At 41.2% G+C, this 16,206-nt stretch overlaps 1 protein-coding gene across 1 annotated transcript in view; it reads right to left on the reverse strand.

Moving 5' to 3' along the window:
* Positions 1-15,351, reverse strand: part of ERN2 (endoplasmic reticulum to nucleus signaling 2) — a 44,961-nt gene extending 29,610 nt beyond the window's left edge. Inside the window, exons 1-3 of the mRNA XM_063430531.1 lie at positions 14,933-15,351; positions 7,730-7,847; positions 4,548-4,581 (exon numbers count right to left, since the gene is read on the reverse strand). Coding sequence (XP_063286601.1) covers positions 4,548-4,581; positions 7,730-7,847; positions 14,933-15,004 — 224 coding nt within the window. The 5' untranslated portion in view covers positions 15,005-15,351. The remainder of the gene's footprint in view (positions 1-4,547; positions 4,582-7,729; positions 7,848-14,932) is intronic.
* Positions 15,352-16,206: the final 855 nt, after the last annotated feature.

A 16,206-nucleotide genomic window follows, 5' to 3' on the forward strand; every position in this document is an offset into this window, starting at 1 on the left:
TAGTAATGGGTAAATCACCTGGATACAATGGAACCCTCGCATATAGTAATGGGTAAATCACCTAGATACAATGGAATCCCCTCATATAGTAATGGGTAAATCACCTAGATACAATGGAATCCCCTCATATAGTAATGGGTAAATCACCTGGATACAATGGAACCCCCTCATATAGTAATGGGTAAATCACCTAGATACAATGGAACCCTCACATATAGTAATGGGTAAATCACCTGGATACAATGGAATCCCCTCATATAGTAATGGATAAATCACCTAGATACAATGGAACCCCCTCATATAGTAATGGGTAAATCACCTAGATACAATGGAACCCCCTCATATAGTAATGGGTAAATCACCTAGATACAATGGAACCCTCACATATAGTAATGGGTAAATCACCTAGATACAATGGAATCCTCACATATAGTAATGGGTAAATCACCTGGATACAATGGAACCCTCACATATAGTAATGGGTAAATCACCTAGATACAATGGAACCCCCTCATATAGTAATGGGTAAATCTCCTGGATACAATGGAACCCTCTCATATACTAATGGGTAAATCACCTGGATACAATGGAACCCTCGCATATAGTAATGGGTAAATCACCTAGATACAATGGAATCCCCTCATATAGTAATGGGTAAATCACCTGGATACAATGGAACCCTCACATATAGTAATGGGTAAATCACCTGGATACAATGGAATCCCCTCATATAGTAATGGATAAATCACCTAGATACAATGGAACCCCCTCTTATAGTAATGGGTAAATCACCTAGATACAATGGAACCCTCTCATATAGTAATGGGTAAATCACCTAGATACAATGGAACCCTCACATATAGTAATGGGTAAATCACCTAGATACAATGGAACCCTCACATATACTAATGGGTAAATCACCTAGATACAATGGAACCCTTGCATATAGTAATGGGTAAATCACCTAGATACAATGGAATCCCCTCATATAGTAATGGGTAAATCACCTAGATACAATGGAATCCCCTCATATAGTAATGGGTAAATCACCTGGATACAATGGAACCCTCTCATATAGTAATGGGTAAATCACCTAGATACAATGGAACCCTCGCATATAGTAATGGGTAAATCACCTGGATACAATGGAACCCTCTCATATAGTAATGGGTAAATCACCTAGATACAATGGAACCCTCTCATATAGTAATGGGTAAATCACCTAGTTACAATGGAACCCTCGCATATAGTAATGGGTAAATCACCTAGATACAATGGAACCCTCACATATACTAAATGGGTAAATCACCTAGTTACAATGGAACCCTCGCATATAGTAATGGGTAAATCACCTAGATACAATGGAACCCTCACATATACTAATGGGTAAATCACCTAGATACAATGGAACCCTCCCATATAGTAATGGGTAAATCACCTAGATACAATGGAATCCCCTCATATAGTAATGGGTAAATCAGCTGGATACAATGGAACCCTCACATATACTAATGGGTAAATCACCTAGTTACAATGGAACCCTCGCATATAGTAATGGGTAAATCACCTAGATACAATGGAACCCTCACATATACTAATGGGTAAATCACCTAGATACAATGGAACCCTCACATATAGTAATGGGTAAATCACCTAGATACAATGGAATCCCCTCATATAGTAATGGGTAAATCAGCTGGATACAATGGAACCCTCTCATATACTAATGGGTAAATCACCTAGTTACAATGGAACCCTCGCATATAGTAATGGGTAAATCACCTGGATACAATGGAACCCTCGCATATAGTAATGGGTAAATCACCTGGATACAATGGAACCCTCGCATATAGTAATGGGTAAATCACCTGGATACTATGAAACCCCCTCATATAGTAATGGGTAAATCACCTAGATACAATGGAACCCTCACATATAGTAATGGGTAAATCACCTAGTTACAATGGAACCCTCACATATAGTAATGGGTAAATCACCTAGATACAATGGAACCCTCACATATAGTAATGGGTAAATCACCTAGTTACAATGGAACCCTCACATATAGTAATGGGTAAATCACCTAGATACAATGGAACCCCCTCATATAGTAATGGGTAAATCACCTAGATACAATGGAACCCTCACATATAGTAATGGGTAAATCACCTAGATACAATGGAACCCTCACATATACTAATGGGTAAATCACCTAGATACAATGGAACCCTCACATATAGTAATGGGTAAATCACCTAGATACAATGAAACCCCCTCATATAGTAATGGGTAAATCACCTAGATACAATGGAACCCTCACATATAGTAATGGGTAAATCACCTAGTTACAATGGAACCCTCACATATAGTAATGGGTAAATCACCTAGATACAATGGAACCCCCTCATATAGTAATGGGTAAATCACTTGGATACAATGGAACCCCCTCATATAGTAATGGGTAAATCACCTAGATACAATGGAACCCTCACATATAGTAATGGGTAAATCACCTAGATACAATGGAACCCTCACATATACTAATGGGTAAATCACCTAGATACAATGGAACCCTCACATATAGTAATGGGTAAATCACCTAGATACAATGGAACCCTCTCATATACTAATGGGTAAATCACCTAGTTACAATGGAACCCTCACATATAGTAATGGGTAAATCACCTAGTTACAATGGAACCCTCACATATAGTAATGGGTAAATCACCTAGATACAATGGAACCCTCTCATATACTAATGGGTAAATCACCTAGTTACAATGGAACCCTCGCATATAGTAATGGGTAAATCACCTAGATACAATGGAACCCTCACATATACTAATGGGTAAAATCACCTAGATACAATGGAACCCTCACATATAGTAATGGGTAAATCACCTAGATACAATGGAATCCCCTCATATAGTAATGGGTAAATCAGCTGGATACAATGGAACCCTCACATATACTAATGGGTAAATCACCTAGTTACAATGGAACCCTCGCATATAGTAATGGGTAAATCACCTAGATACAATGGAACCCTCACATATACTAATGGGTAAATCACCTAGATACAATGGAACCCTCACATATAGTAATGGGTAAATCACCTACATACAATGGAACCCCTTCATATAGTAATGGGTAAATCACTTGGATACAATGGAACCCCCTCATATAGTAATGGGTAAATCACCTAGATACAATGGAACCCTCACATATAGTAATGGGTAAATCACCTAGATACAATGGAACCCTCACATATAGTAATGGGTAACAAGCTGAGGGCTCCATGTTCTTACCCTCTGTATAAAGATCTGTGCACATACTATTTAAATTAAACTGAGGACACATTGTATCACGCTCCTCAGAACTCCTTAAATCCACCTGACTCCAGGTAACCCCGGAGTGTAACTCCCACTAATCTCATGCCGACCAGGAGATGTAAAGGAACACAAGCATTAATACTATTGCTAATATTAAAAATACATAACAGTGAAATGAGAATTAGGGAAAATAATACGTGTGCTTTATCATTGTGTTTCCAGCCCCTAAAACACCACTTGTTCACTAAACTATATAAAATGTATTTGTGGCTGCCCAGTGCAACTAGTCGTTCTTGAGCATTCACCCAGTGTATACACCATAGGGTGCTGAAGGGGCCACAGACTGTTACGGCTGATCAGTTTTAGATCGCAACTTCAGAAGGGACCTCTTACAGGTACACAGCTTCACATCTACTTCAACAAACATGATTTGTATAGTCCAAACATATACTGCAGCACTTTACAAATGATTGTAACAATTTAACAGCTCACAGGATCCGGTTAGAACACAACAACTCACGCTCACCCAGATTATTCTGTCCACTTAAAAAAGTAGATCCCCTGACCACAAAAGACAACTCTGCCCATTTCTGACTCCCATGATCCACTCCTTAACGCCAACTACTATAACTACTACACACTGATACTCTGCTACCTAACTCACAAGTCAGATTCCTCCAAGGCCCTCACCCCATTTCAGACCAGTCCACAACATCCTGCACACATCAGCCCATCCAATCTTCTTGTTACCCACTATTACCAGCATCTACTGACCTGCCTACTTCTGGCTACCTGGACCTGCCCTCATCTCTGCAAGTTTTATCACCTATATCACTGTATACTACTCTATATGTCCTTAATATTCAAAACTCTGCCTCATTTATGTTAAATTATTAATCATTAGCAATTACACAACTAAGAGGACCAGTAGAATGGGTTACTGGAAAGTCAGCAAATTGAGATCAGATCGCAGATTTTCAGGAAACTCTGGGCTAATAATGAAATGGTGTAAAATCAGACCCTGTCCTTTTCAGGAGACCACATGGGGATTCGGCCCAGGTCCGCCCTCCACTAGCAATGCCCCTGCTGCAATGCTCTGCAAGCCAACGTTTACGGTTACGTCGGAAAGTCTATTTAGAACAGGTTTCACACAAATACAGATGTATCCAAGCAAATTGTGCCCAGACTTCGCTTACATAAAAATACTGTACTTACTCTGCCACATACAGCGGGACCTGAATAACCGGATCTAGAAAAGATAAGGAAAAAGATTAAACTTTCTATGTGTAACAGACACAGATAAAGTCACTTGCCCAAATCTAGCGAGGCCAGTTAAAACGACGCCATCTGCAGGCCAGTAATAGATGTTATACATTTCTGTTGGGTAAAAATCTCCAGTAAACGGAAACACATGGTCACCACACCTGCCGTCGGTCAGATTGGTGAATCACAACACACTATCACCATCATGCTGTGCTCCAGAAATCTAATTAAATGTGCAATTACAAATGTTGCCTATGTTGCACTTTGGAGGGTCAGGCTGATGTAGGGGTGGGTATCAAGTTTGATATAGATATATCTTATTTTGATATTTCAGATGCTGGTTAAATCTGTTTAGTTACCGGACAGAATTGGGTGAGGGAATACATAAAAATATCTGCAAACATAGAAACAGAGAATGTGACGGCAGATAAGAACCATTAGGCCCATCTATTCTGCCCAATTTTCTAAATACTTTCATTAGTCCCTGGCCTTATCTTATAGTTAGGATAGCCTTATGCCTATCCCATGCATGCACTCCTTTACTGTGTTACCCTCTACCACTTCAGCTGGAAGGCTATTCCATGCATCCACTACCCTCTCAGTAAAGTAATACTTCCTGATATTATTTTTAAACCTTTGCCACTCTAATTTAAGACGATGTCCTCTTGTTGTGGTAGTTTAGTCTCCTCCTTTACGGTGTTCATTCCGTTTATGTGTTTAAATGTTTCTATCATATCCCCCCTGTCTCGTCTTTCCTCCAAGCTATACATGTTAAGATCCTTTAACCTTTCCTGGTAAGTTTTATCTTACAATCCATGAACCAGTTTAGTAGCCCTTCTCTGAACTCTCTCTAAAGTATCAATATCCTTCTCTGCCAATTGCTCTATTTCTCATGATGCCTCGCAGAAAGCAGCCGCCATGATCCAAATCCCCAAATACAGACCATCACAATACACGATGGACCATGAGGGGTTAAGGACAAATCGTGAGAATAGTTTGTCCACAGCAATTTGCGGATTTGCCTGGCTAATATATGGGCTGTGCCCTGTAACAAGATTAAGCTGAAAATAGGTGAAGTGGGATCACCTGCAATTAGCAGTCAGACCTATAATTAAAGGTAGTTATGGGAATCAGAGTAAAAAAACTCCTTTGGCTAAACAAATATCTCAAATGTAAAGCTAACAGAAACTTGAACTGGGAGATCACAATGAGTGATTTGATGATTGGCATATGGGAGCATATGTAGAAAGATTTATTCTGTCTCAAAGTTTAAGAGTGGAGCACTAACCACAGAAAGCCTGCTGACTGCACCACTTTTAGATATATTTCATCCATAATTATTCTTTATACTTAAAACCTTTCTTGGTTATTATTCAAATAGAGAAGAAAGTAGCTTTATGGACACACAAAGGGTTTCTGAGATTTGCCTTCAATTTTAAATGCCAACACACTTCAACCAGAACTCCCAGGAACCAAAGCCATCAACTAAACCAATGCAGGTTGGAGGATTGGTAAAACGCGTGGGACTATGGAGAAACAGTATTAAAATAAATAAAGAAGATTATAGGAATGTGCTATAGGGGTGATAGAATCATACACACCCTGGCGCCTTTGCAGGCTAACTGATCAAATTGTTTAGGAACAGTTTGTGGTTTGACAACTTATCTTGGTACACCTGGTGCCCACTGCTGCCTCCCCATCAAAAGAAAACTCCTCCAAGGAGCTATCATTAGCTCCCCTGTATTGCAGTGCAGAGCCAGCTCACTGGTTGAGAGCGTCACTGGCTGCATGGAAAGTGTTAGATCAATGTCATGAGCTTCTGGCTGCAGAGGATGAGGAACGGGTGCAGGATGGACCCCAAGTATGGTGTAAAACTGTTCTCAAATGGTGTGACTACTCCTTGTACCATAAACACTACAGCGTGCTTGGTGTGCATCTTTAATAAACATGTCACCCAGCATAACCAGCAAATACACAGCCAACACATTGCACCCAACATGTGTGTCTGGAATGTCGCTTTAAGTCTATTTTGTTCTGATGTATTCACTTGTTGGTTACCAAGGACGAGATCAACTAAGGGATTCTAACTCGCATTACCTTTATCCAGCCTTCCAATCAAATATTCATGACTGAGTGCCCACAGACATTTAAGTATACAATATATTAATAAAACTGACATTACTCAATAACGTTAGCGACGATTCACCAAGGAGGACTAGAGGTGACTGGAAGGTATAGATGTAACAGGGGATTGAATATAGGACAACTAGACCTTCTCTCTACCCCGAATCACCTCTGTAAATATAATAATATATAATAATACTATAATATTTAAATGCAAACTAGGTACTTGACCAACGTGGCAGTCTTCTGTGGAGCCAAATGAGATAAGAGGCTGTGGTTTTATGTTGGCTACTGATAATGAATGGGTTGATATCTCACTGGTGTTTGCCAACAATCATTTCACTTCCCCCACTTTCCTACTTTAACAGCGATTTGATTAAAAGACCACTCTACACACATAAAGCACTTCAGCTTCATCACATTTGTGATAGCTTATTAAATTGATATTTGCTTTTTAATAATTGGAGGTAGTAGTAGTTGGGGATGCTTTCTTCAGCTTCCAGTAGCTCCACAGATCGAATGGAAGTGGCAGGCACGCTAAGCAGGTGTACGCCTGCCTTCCTCCTTTTCAATGAGATGTATCCCAGCTCATTGAAAAGCATATGAAAGATGTGCATACTGCTCCAGCACAGTGAATTATCAATGAAAAGCCTCTGGCTGGAACATTCCCTGACACAGACTGGAAGTTTGTGCCTGAGAAAGAGGGAATCGCTTTGCAAGCTGTTTTTTCACGCACCTCCAAAGGTCATTTCATTGGGATTATTCCCATCACTTTATTTAAAAAAAATTGTTAGGTTTATCAATTTATTTTACCGTATGAGAGGTCACTAGTTGAAGGACTACTTTAAGATAAAATCCTAAAGGTTTTTGATTTCAGTATAATACCCAGTATAACCATGCTACAACGTTTTTGTAAAAGTGTGTGTGAGAATGGTCACCCAGGTCTAGTGCTTGGTAAAAATAATATGATTTTTTGTGAATTTCTTATTTCAATATTTGCGATTACTTACCATCTTTCAAAGTCCACACTATTTCTCCACTCTTCTTACTGACAGCATGAAGACTCCCATCCAACGTTGACACAAAGAGCAGAGATTCCGGGAGTGAAACGGTGGTCCCAGCATTACACTGAAACAAAAGAGACTGAACTATAGTAATTCACAGGAAATAACACAGAAGCCAAAACATAAAAATACACAAGGACATGCATCTTTGACAGTGTACTGTTTTTACTGCATTTTAAGAGTACCTCTAATATATATATTTTTAGAAGGGGGTCAGAATATGAAACAGACCAGTGAAGAATTGTAGTACTCAGTAAAACGTTACTGCTGTGGAGTTCTGGGATACACTCATACACACCATGCCTTAGTTTGATTTCCAATGCTGTGGATCTCTGTGATATCGCACATGCACATTAGAACCTGTTCGTCGCGGGACGGAGGAGGGGGCGGAGTTTCGACCCACCGGCGAGGGACATCGGTGCTGGGATCAGGTAAGTAAATAAAGGATTTTTAACCCTTTATTAACCTGGTAGAAGTGGACGCGAGGGAGGGGGAAGGCAGAGGGATTGGTAGTGCCAGGAATACAGCTTCCCTACAGTATACCTTTAAAGGACCACTATAGGCACCCAGACCACTTCAGCTTAATGAAGTGGTCTGGGTGCCAGGTCCTTCTAGGGTTAACCCATTTTTTCATAAACATAGCAGTTTCAGAGAAACTGCTATGTTTGTGAATGGGTTAAGCCTTCCCCTATTTCCTCTAGTGGCTGTCTCATTGACAGCCGCTAGAGGCGCTTGCGTGATTCTCACTGTGAAAATCACAGTGAGAGCATGCAAGCGTCCATAGGAAAGCATTATGAATGCTTTCCTATGTGACCGGCTGAATGCGCGTGCAGCTCTTGCCGCGCGTGCGCATTCAGCCGACGGGGAGGAGAAGAGGAGGATCGGAGGAGGAGAGCTCTCCGCCCACCGCTGGAAAAAGGTAAGTTTTAAACACTTTCCCCTTTCCAGAGCCGGGCGGGAGGGTGCCCCCACCCTCAGGGCACTCTAGTGCCAGGAAAACGAGTATGTTTTCCTGGCACTAGAGTGGTCCTTTAAGCCAAGCATGTCAAACTCGCGGCCCACAAGGACCATCTTTGCGGCCCGGCAAGCCGTGAGTACATGCTGGTGTAATAGCAGAGTAGGCACCTGCTTTCCCCATATTGCAGGTGCCTACTCTGCTAACATTTACCCGGCCGGGGATGAGAGTTGCCTGGCGGCCAGCGAGGGAGCTCAGTGTGCCTGCTCCCTCACGCCGTCTGAAGTGAAACCGGCATCACTAAACCGCGTGATGGAGCAGTGAGGAGCTTGAAGGACCCCAGGGAGATGCCCCCCCATCGGCTACTAAAGGTAAAAAGCAATAAATAAAAGTGTGTGTCTGTCTGACAGACAGACACACACACACACACACTGACAGTCAGTATGTGTGTGTGTGTGTGTCTGTCAGCGAGAGTGTGTGTGTGTGTGTGTCTATCAGCGAGTGTGTGTGTGTGTCTGTCAGCGAGTGTGTGTGTGTGTCTGTCAGCGAGTGTGTGTGTGTGTCTGTCAGCGAGTGTGTGTGTGTCTGTCAGCGAGTGTGTGTGTGTCTGTCAGCGAGTGTGTGTGTGTCTGTCAGCGAGTGTGTGTGTGTGTGTCTGTCAGCGAGTGTGTGTGTGTGTCTGTCAGCGAGTGTGTGTGTGTGTCTGTCAGCGAGTGTGTGTGTGTGTCTGTCAGCGAGTGTGTGTGTGTGTCTGTCAGCGAGTGTGTGTGTGTGTCTGTCAGCGAGTGTGTGTGTGTGTCTGTCAGCGAGTGTGTGTGTGTGTGTCTGTCAGCGAGTGTGTGTGTGTGTGTCTGTCAGCGAGTGTGTGTGTGTGTGTCTGTCAGCGAGTGTGTGTGTGTGTGTCTGTCAGCGAGTGTGTGTGTGTGTCTGTCAGCGAGTGTGTGTGTGTGTGTCTGTCAGCGAGTGTGTGTGTGTGTGTCTGTCAGCGAGTGTGTGTGTGTGTGTCTGTCAGCGAGTGTGTGTGTGTGTCTGTCAGCGAGTGTGTGTGTGTGTCTGTCAGCGAGTGTGTGTGTGTGTCTGTCAGCGAGTGTGTGTGTGTGTCTGTCAGCGAGTGTGTGTGTCTGTCAGCGAGTGTGTGTGTCTGTCAGCGAGTGTGTGTGTCTGTCAGCGAGTGTGTGTGTCTGTCAGCGAGTGTGTGTGTCTGTCAGCGAGTGTGTGTGTGTGTGTGTCTGTCAGCGAGTGTGTGTGTGTGTGTGTCTGTCAGCGTGTGTGTGTGTGTGTGTGTGTGTCAGCGAGTACCGGTATGTGTGTCTGTCAGCGAGTACCGGTATGTCTGTCTGTCAGCGAGTACCGGTATGTCTGTCTGTCAGCGAGTACCGGTATGTCTGTCTGTCAGCGAGTACCGGTATGTCTGTCTGTCAGCGAGTACCGGTATGTCTGTCTGTCAGCGAGTACCGGTATGTCTGTCTGTCAGTGAATATATGTGTGTCAGCGGGAGGATCAGATTTAGCACAGGGTGTTAGAGGGTGGTGCTGTGGTTTAGTAGAGGGGGGGCTGTGGTTTAGTAGAGGGGGGGTTGTACTGAACTTTTTTTAAATAAACCTACGTTTCTATGAAAATATATGTTTGGATTTTTTTTACGGCCAACATAAACTTAAACCTTGTTTATGTGGCCCGATCTAGACTTTGAGTTTGAGTTTGAAATGCTTGCTTTAAGCTAAAGTTGTTTTGATTATTAGAATGCCACTTTAAAGAGGATCTGTCACTTTCATTTGTAGGACCACCAGAGCCCCCATGGATTTGTTGCTTGTGATAGCTGCTGGGATTGGACAAAAGCTGAGGGCGGGGCTTTGCTTTTTGTCAATCTCAGGCTTGTCCAGAAGACAAAGTAGTTCCTTCTCTGTCTTATGGTATTTTGGGATGGGAATGAATTTTAGTGAAATTCCAACACAATAAGGAATGTTAATTCATAAAAAGATTATATCTTTATAAAATAATGAAAAGTGATAGATCCACTTTAACATAGGCAGGTGCAATACACCACATACATTGTACATACACTGTAGCAGTATTGTGGTTGTAGTATCGTAATACAATGTAACACACAAACATCACCAAAACACAACCATAATATGTGATCTTGTAACTATAGACTGAAACGTGGAAATCTCTGCCACAAACTAAAAGAAATCTCAGTTTATTTATAGGGTTATTCACTCAAGAGGTAACAAATAAGGTTATTCGGTAACCTCCGAAATGTAGCAAATTGAAATCTGAATTGGAGAAATAGCTTAACTGGGGGAGTGGGGGGAGGGGCGGAAACAATCTCCAATTTGGCTATAGTGACAGCTTGACTACTTTAGCCTAAATTTTTTACAATTCAGATTTCATTTCTCCTGACAATTCACACTTTAGTGTATAACCCTGTCAAGTGAATTTTAAAATAAAGCAAAAAAAAAAAATTTAAAAAAAAATGAAAAGAGCGTTTTATCAAAGGAGTGAAAGTTATGTCTCACGACAGTCCTGTTTTGTATGCTTAACGAGACATTGTTTGCACTATGGGCGGGTTGTACAGTTACCGTCCGTTAACAATAGGCGCAGGCCACACAGGGTATACTTTACAGAAGGAAGGGGGAGGGGGAGTTGCAGGACACACAGACAGGCCTACTTGTATGTAAAATGTAATATTGCTCACTTGGGCTGTCAAACACTGCTGCTCTGTCTGAATACAACTCCAAGCACTCTCAGCCAACCAAAGACAAAAAGTACTTGAAATACTAGTAATAGTTGTGCTTTAACAAGTTGTCAGCTATCTGGAAATAAATAAATAAATAAATATTTATTAAATTAACCCTTTCTAATGTCACTGCCAATGCAAGGGTTAATTTAGAACTGGCTATATTATAACTGTGGTTGAAATGCCAAGAAATTGTGAAAATAAACAATATACTCTAGCTTGTATTTCTCTCTCTCTCTCTCTCTCTCTCTGTGAAAGAGTAATCTGGATAGCCATTTCTATGCCTCTAAAAGCCTTATCTAGAAATACCGTGGGACCATTCACTAAACCTGTGACCCACAGGTGCTGTCACACTCGCTGCAAAATATACTAAAGCCCCCAGCATGTTCCAGCTTCACAGAGAGCAGACAGGTGAGGGGTTCTATTACATGTACATGTTAGTTAACTTCAATCCCTTGAAACACAGGTAGACTGAGCATCATGGGACATTCAGGCAGACAGCATCATGGGAAATCTAATTCACAAGCCTCTCTACCTATAACCAGCAATTATTTTTGAAAACAAAACATTTTCTAGTAAGCAGGCTTCCCCAAACTCCGGCCCCCCAGATGTTGCTGAACTACAACTCCCATGATTCTCTGCCTATTTAATTCATAGAATCATGGGAGTTGCAGTTCAGCAACATCTGGAGGGCCGGAGTTTGAGGAAGCCTGTGCCTCCAGAGTTCATTCATAGATAAAGCTGAATAAATAGTACTATACGGGTTAATTAGCACTGTCTCAAACTGGTTTTTGATCATCAGTAATTCATGTATGATACTTAGTGTACTCGGTCTGCATGATGTTACTTTGTTAACTATGGTTGTCACATGTAGCTTGAGGCACCATTGGGAAATGTAGTTTAGAGAATTTTGCACATTATGTTAATCTCTGAATTTAAGCCTTCAAATTCATCCTACAGGCTTAACTTTAATTATATTCAACTAATCAGCAACAAATACATCCGTCTCCTCAACCTCTAACTACAATTAATTCCTAGGCCTCCAACTACAAACCATGTGTTCGATTTCAACTATATTCAACGCCTCGGCCTCCAATTACCATGAACTTTTTAGCCTCTAAATCCAAGCCACAACCTCACTTTCAACTATACCCAACAGCTTGGCCTCCAAATACAATTAATTTGTCAGACTCCAAGTCACATGCTCGCTTTTAACTATATCCACTTCCTGGGCCTCACACTATAATTAATCCTTCAGCCTCCAACTCACATGCTAACTTTCAAATGCCTCAATCTCCAACTACAATTAAGTGTTCAGCTTCTAACAACAATGAATATTTCTGCTCCAACTCTAAGATAACCGTTTGCTTTGAACTTCATCCCACTCCACATTCTTCAACTTTGAGCCCCAATCTCAACTTCATGGTCATCGAACTCCTTCACCTCCAAGTTTAATCGTCATTTACCACCTCGGTGTCAAATTCAAGCTTCACTCTTCTCTTCAAGTAGATCCAACCACTTAATAGTACTGTATTGTCTCACAAAACTGGCATTGAACAACTAAACAAATCCCTCTACCCCACAAAACTATTTTACCCAGTACAGAAGGCATCCTTCTAGAAATTGCCACGGTCAAATCTACCATTGTCCTCTGTATGGTGACCAAGCGTTACCACAGTCACACTGCAGTACGTGAAAGTGTGACATCATTTGGTCCTGTTCAGGCCTAGATCTGACATACTGCAGAGCTTACATTCTAAACTAAAAGTCGCCAAGGAATTAGGTGTGATATGAAGATTTATCATTCAATATGTATGTGTATTATCTACATATTGAGAATTACGTACATTTCCACGTTCCTTTCTACAGCAGGCAGAAGTATACAGATTTAAATACGGCCTGTCTTACACAACAGAAGTTTGATATTAACTTCGACAAATTCAATAGGTACAACAAACAAGAGAAAATGAACCATAAAAGCTGTATGTAACCTTTATCGCATACTTTAAAATATCTGACACTTCCCCTTGTAAAATGTAAATCAAACACCATTTTCTCCTACTATAGAGTTTCTTTAACTTTCTAAAAAAAAAAACAAAAAAAAAAAAAAACGCATTTTTATTGTATAATTCAACCAGGCACATTGCCTTACTGATGGGGTTCTGTCTCCTATTCTGTGACTGCGCCCCAACAATATTCACTTCTAGTATGATCACTACTGGATCTGCTCTGATACAGAGATAAGGCAACTTTCTGTGTTTCTGTGTGATAATACACGTTGCATTACATTTCCTGTTCAAGAAAACTTTCTGATTTTGTGTTGTGTTTTTGTCTTGTTTACCTTTAACACTGTTACACCTAAAAATATTTATAGCACTGAGGCAGCAAAAACTAAACCTTTTTTGTTGTGTTTGTTTGTTTAAAGAACAATTCAACATTGCTACGACCGTGTGGAAAAGGGATTCATTTTGAGGACCTGGAGGAGTCCTTATCTACAATACCTATAGTTTAAGGGTAATTGTTTAGATTTCTATTGCCCACTAAGTGTGTGCCTTATTCACCAGTGGGTGTATCTGTACTTTGCACATTTGGTTATTGCTACGACCTTACCTATTCAGGGAGGTGCAACAGGTGGGATATTGTAAGTGGAACTGAATTTCTGGCCGTAAAATTTAGATTCAGCTCCGTCTAGTTTACTTGTTGGCAAACTGTGAGTGTTTCTTCACTGACAATTGTGGAGAACTCACGCAAGAACAACAAATTTTAGTTTGAAATAGCAGGATTGGGCATATTCTCAACCTACAGCTATTTCTCCAATTCAACTATTTCTTTTTTTTTTAGGCACACAAACTGTTAGCCTTTGTCTTTGATCTTATCTCGAAACAGGTTATTGTGTCTTTACAGCGAGAGCTAACATTTCCATAATCCAACACAGTCATAGCTATATACTCTTACACACGTAATTAACCCAAGAATGGTCTGTGCTGTACAATATGATCTAATAGTGTTTAAACTATTTATGCGCAATGCCAGCAAAGTGTAATAACATAAATATTTCGTTTTAACATAAATGTACTAGGCATTATTAAATGTTACCGTACACTCCACTCCAATGCATGCAAAAGTAATACAAAAATACTTTTACATATTGAGAATATTAATGTTTCAAACAAAACAAAATATATAATAACAGAACACATCTAGATTTATTTATTTTTTATCAGGGAAGAAAATAAAATATGTACTGTACTGTAGATAATTTTTTTTTTTTTTAACATGTATTTCTATAGGCAATGGTGCCCAATAAGGCACTTCTAAGTATTCCTATTTAAGAGTACAGCGCTGTTATTTTACTATAACAAATCACTTTGCCCCAGTTTTATTTAATAAATGTGATCAAGGCTAGTACACAGACATAAGGCCATGCCTCATCATCTCCCAGAAGTGATCACCTTACCTGCAGCAGGTGTGTGAGACACAAGGCAGTGGTCAGCAGCCACAGCCCAAGCTGTGGGGTTCCAGGTGACATTTTTCTTGGTGCTTGTCTCCAGCAGACAGGGTGGCTCTTCTGATCTTCTCATCCTCCCCACCTTCCTATTAGGGACCAGAATGGCCTTTCCCCATCACTGTGACTCCATGACCAGCACACAGGTAGCTGCTACCTGGCAGGGAGTCAGTAAAAGCCAATGTGACAGTCAGTTATGGGTGACTCAGTGGTACTGTGTGCCCAGGCTGTGCCAGGTGACCCTGTGTGATGACCAGGCACAGTGGGTGTACAGGTAATGGGTGCAGGTCATGTGATGCTCACCCACTACCATTGTTCAGCTCCACTTCCGGGTCTGAGGCGGATCTGGTCCACAATAACAGCAGTGCACCTGTCTGGCTCCAGAGTGTTCCTGCATGACGTCACTCACAGCGCTGACCAATGGCCGCACCGCCTCCTGAGCGTTCTGACCAATGGCAGGAGGCTGTGGGCGGGGACTGACAGAACCCGGAAGTGTGAGGTGTGTTGTTCTTGGACACGTGGAGGTGAAGTCAGACAGATCTCAGAGAGGGACAGGAATGGACACAGGGGGTGATGGGCGGCGCCATGAGGACAACAGCATTGATTTAACATTGGTTATTAGTAGAGAGGCCAGCATACCTCCCAGCATGGCTAATGGCGGGAGGGCAGGTGGTAGGTGGTATTTAATACATGGCGAATATGCCAGACTAAAGCATATTCAAGTGAAATAATGTGTGGCAATTTTGGGTATGATGGCAAATCTCCCAAGTGTTCCCTATTTTGTTCTTATGTACCACTTCTAGGAGCTCCACATTGTTGCTGTGTTTGAGTGACATAACAGAGCTCCACAGCAATAATACTCCCAGTGATGTGTCTTTAAACTACAATAAATGTGTTTAGAAACCAGTCTGTGTAAATAAGATGCACTGTTCTTGTTCTAAATTACATTTTACTTGCATAACTTGTTATTAGTAAGTCACCTAAAATGTCTCAGAACAGCCACATCCCTAAAGGCAGAACAGCGTATATGTTGTTTATCTGATGCGTTGCTTCATATTATTACTTGTTTTGATGGCATTATTTTATTGCATGCCAGTGTTAATTTTGGCAGCAAATTTCAATTCAGTTTTAGTTATAGTCTTTTAGTCATCTGAATCGTTTTAGTCGACTAAATCTCCTGTAAATTTCAGTTGGACTAATTCCCCCGTAGAGTTGAGTCAACACGA

Source organism: Pelobates fuscus, chromosome 8, assembly GCF_036172605.1.
Source record: "Pelobates fuscus isolate aPelFus1 chromosome 8, aPelFus1.pri, whole genome shotgun sequence".
In the NCBI taxonomy this organism is placed as follows: Eukaryota; Metazoa; Chordata; class Amphibia; order Anura; family Pelobatidae; genus Pelobates; species Pelobates fuscus.